The sequence below is a fragment of the Physeter macrocephalus genome, chromosome 13 (genome assembly GCF_002837175.3).
Source record: "Physeter macrocephalus isolate SW-GA chromosome 13, ASM283717v5, whole genome shotgun sequence".
Taxonomy (NCBI): domain Eukaryota; kingdom Metazoa; phylum Chordata; class Mammalia; order Artiodactyla; family Physeteridae; genus Physeter; species Physeter macrocephalus.
In genome coordinates this window covers 70794246-70797637 of record NC_041226.1, presented here as the reverse complement: position 1 = coordinate 70797637, position 3392 = coordinate 70794246, and the positions used below count along the sequence as shown (strand labels likewise).

The window sequence follows — 3392 nt, the reverse complement described above, 5'->3', positions numbered from 1 at the left end:
CTAAGTTGAGGCGTCCTGACATCTCTGATGCTCTCACACCTTCGCCATCTCCCTCTCCCCCATCCTGCCTCCGGGAACGCGTAGGGCCGAAGTGAAAGGCGGAGACCGGGCCACATGGTCAGGTCTGTGACTTGTTTGGACAAAGCGGCGGGACGCAAGGGCAGCAGAACGGGGAGAGATTTCGCTGCAAAGCTGCTCCCACCCGCCCCCTCACACCCTAGGGTGGACTAGGAGGCCGCTCCCGGGCTGCAGTCCTCCTCACGCCAGGCCCCTTCCCAGTTTTATTTCCTGCTCACAACCAGGATGAGCGCCCCCGGACCTAAAAGGCCCCCGGCAGCTCTCCGACGTTCAGATCTGGAATTTCTTTCCTGCTCACAACCAGGATGGGCGCCCCCGGACCTAACAGGCCCCCGGCAGCCCTCCGACGTTCAGATCTGGAAAGCGATCCCGCCGACGCAAGGCTGCGACAGCGTCCTCTTCTTGCAGCCTTCCTTCTTCCCCCAAATGAGAAGAAAAGCCCCCAGGCCTTGATACTAAAATCACCCCCCCCCCGATCTTCTCCTTGGGCTCGGGAGGTTGTCTCAAAGCCAATAATTTCCACCAAAAAAAAAAAAAAGTTTAAAACATTTAGAATAGACCATCTCATTCTTGCACAGGTTATGACAAACATTTAATCAGATTCCTGCGCCCTCTCCCCCGGGGGCGGGGGACGTTGGAAAACTGTACACGTTTTCCTCACAGCTTATAATGTGTTCAATGAAATCTCCCAAGGATCAGTAACATATGCCACTTATTTGAATAATTTTCCGTAATATTATTAGGGGTTATAAATTTGATTTTAATAAGGGATTGATTGCTTCAGGAGCTGGCGCTTAGGCAGTTCGCTGGACCGCTGGGGAGGGCTGGCCAGGCGGCGACTGTCACCCTCTGGGACACACACACAGCCCCCAAGCTACAGTCTTTCCCTCCCCATTGAATGGGTAGCGTGGCCTCCAGGAGGTCAGGGTTGCCCTTCTCCCCAAGCAGCCCTCCAGCCTAGCCTGCCGGTCCCTGCAGCTCAGTCCAGGGCCAGAGGGGAAGGAGAGAAGCGCCGGCCGGCCGCCGCAGCCAGCCGCGCCATCGGCCTCCGCCAGGAGAGCCCTGCACGCCGCTAGGCAGTCCTATGGGGGTGTCGCCGCTGACGTCCAAACCTTTTCACCGCTGGGGGGTGACTCCGGGACTGCCAGGGCCTTTGTGAGCAACACAGGTACTCAGGAAGTTCTGGAAATGTCTTGATGGCTCAGGAATTTAAAAACAAATGCCCTCATTCCTACCCTTTGATTATTAAAATTATTTTTCCCTTCTTCCTTACAGCATCTTGTTTGAAAACTCTGTTAAACTCTTTCAGGGTAGGGGAGTGAGGCTGCAAACCTTAGAGAAAGCTGGTGGTCCGTCCTGTGCCTCACTCACTTCCACCTGGCCATTTTCGTCTTTGTAGCTTATTCTATTTGATTTCACTGAATTCTTGAAGAGGTTCTCTTTTCATTTGGGGCCGATGGTTTGTTGCTTTCCTAAATCAAAATGTCTATTTGTCACCTTCCTCCCTTGAACATCGTGCTTATTGGTGAGCAGCGGCTGGGCAGATAAGCAGGATTTCTTGAGCAAGCTCTGTTTAAAATTTCAAGAAAAACTTTTAGTAGAAAGGGGCCTTTAAACTATAATCATTGAGCCAAGTTCAAAAACAAAGTACTCAGCTCAGTTTTAAACGTGCAATTAAAAATAACTGTACCTCAGCTTTTCAGAGGGAGGGAAAGGAAAGGGGGCAGGGAAGAGGGAAAACAAAGAATAAGGAAATGTTTAGTGCTCTTAAATCCAGCCCAAATAGCTGAAAGAAAGGCATTCCCTCAGATAATGGAGCCATTAGAAACCCTGAAGGTTCCTGCCTCCATTCCTTACAGGGGATTTCCAAAAATTTAATTCACTCTCAGCTACGACACAAAGGACAGAGAAAATAATTTTGAGACTTTCTGCCAAAGGGGTAGTTTGGCCCAGTTTCTAGCATACACCTTCCTCCCCAGAATGCGAGGTGGTGCCTCCCATTCAATCAGGCAGCTGATCCAGACCCATGTCAGCCCTCAGCTGCCTCCCCCCCATTTCCTTGAATAAGTTTGCTAGAAAAAAATAGTATGGTCATGCAGTTTCAACACATTTTATTATATTTCTGTATGCATTACTCTCAAAACATATCACAAGAAATGATCAAACCACTTAAAACCTTCAAATAAAAAATCTGAAACAGTTTATGCCCACAATTGTACATATTTATAGTTAAGAAACATTCTTTATAAATATTGTTTCCTCTGTAGCAAGTTAATACCATAATTTAATTACAAATGGATAAATATGGTAACGGGTATTTACAGAAGGAAGGGTGTTATTACGGAAAAAACTAACGGCACGACGTTTATTTCCCCCCCCACCAAAATCTTTCATACAGGAACTAACAAATTGAACTTGCAAACGCACTAAAACATCACATGTAAACCCAGCTAACAGAAAAATACATTCACAAGCGTTGGTGGTGGTGATGTGTACGTGAGCGCTGTGGATCAGCATGTTGAAGAAACAGAAGGGAGACTTTGGCACGGCTTGTTTTTTCCAGTCTATAGTTGCATGAAGTTTACAATCAAGTTGCCTCATAAAAAGGAACACAATATTCAATACCACAATACAAAATAAACCATTTTCTTCCACATTACTTAAAAAGAAACCAGGGAAACTAAAAAGAGAAAAGAAAAAGCCCATCACTTGGGGAAGGGAAGGGAAGAAAGGCAGGAGGAACGCAATACAGAGAAGTACAAATGGACAAACTTCTATACACCAAGAAGCCATTAAAACCACGTCGGAGAAGGAAGGAGGAGTCCGCTATGTACACAGTTTGTCAGAAGCCTGGGAAAGGGGCGGGAAGGAAAGCGCGCATGGGGGAAGGCAATGGGGGGTTTGGTTCAATTTTTTTATGGTTTTTCAAAATTTTTTATTTCTTATTTTATATTTTTAGCTTCAGAGACTCCGGAAGGGATCTTTTTGCTTTTCATGCCTAGATTAGATTTAGAAAAACAAAACAAAACAAAACTTTAAAAAATCCTTCTGCTGGTAAAATCGTTTTCATCATCATAAAAATCAGATTCGTAATTTTAACAACACGGTCACAGGGTGCCCTGGGCGATCGCCACCGGAGGCCGCCGCGCCAGGGTGGGGACCGGGAGAGGGAGAGAGGCCCCGGCCTCTCACACGTACCATTCATTGAAGTTGGAGGAGAGGCCGTTGTGGCCTCCGGCCGTCCCGCTGCCCCCGCCAGACCCGCCGCCGCCGCCGCCCCCGCCCGCCCCACCGCCGCCCCCGCCGCCGCCGCC

The 3392-nt window shown here is 48.2% G+C and overlaps 1 protein-coding gene across 1 annotated transcript in view; it reads right to left on the bottom strand.

Annotated features, from left to right (window-relative positions):
- Window positions 1–319: 319 nt before the first annotated feature.
- The window catches only part of ZIC2 (Zic family member 2), a 6751-nt gene continuing 3678 nt past the window's right edge, over window positions 320–3392 (bottom strand). Inside the window, exon 4 of the mRNA XM_024123153.1 lies at window positions 320–434. Within this exon, the coding sequence (XP_023978921.1) occupies window positions 320–434 (115 nt within the window). The remainder of the gene's footprint in view (window positions 435–3392) is intronic.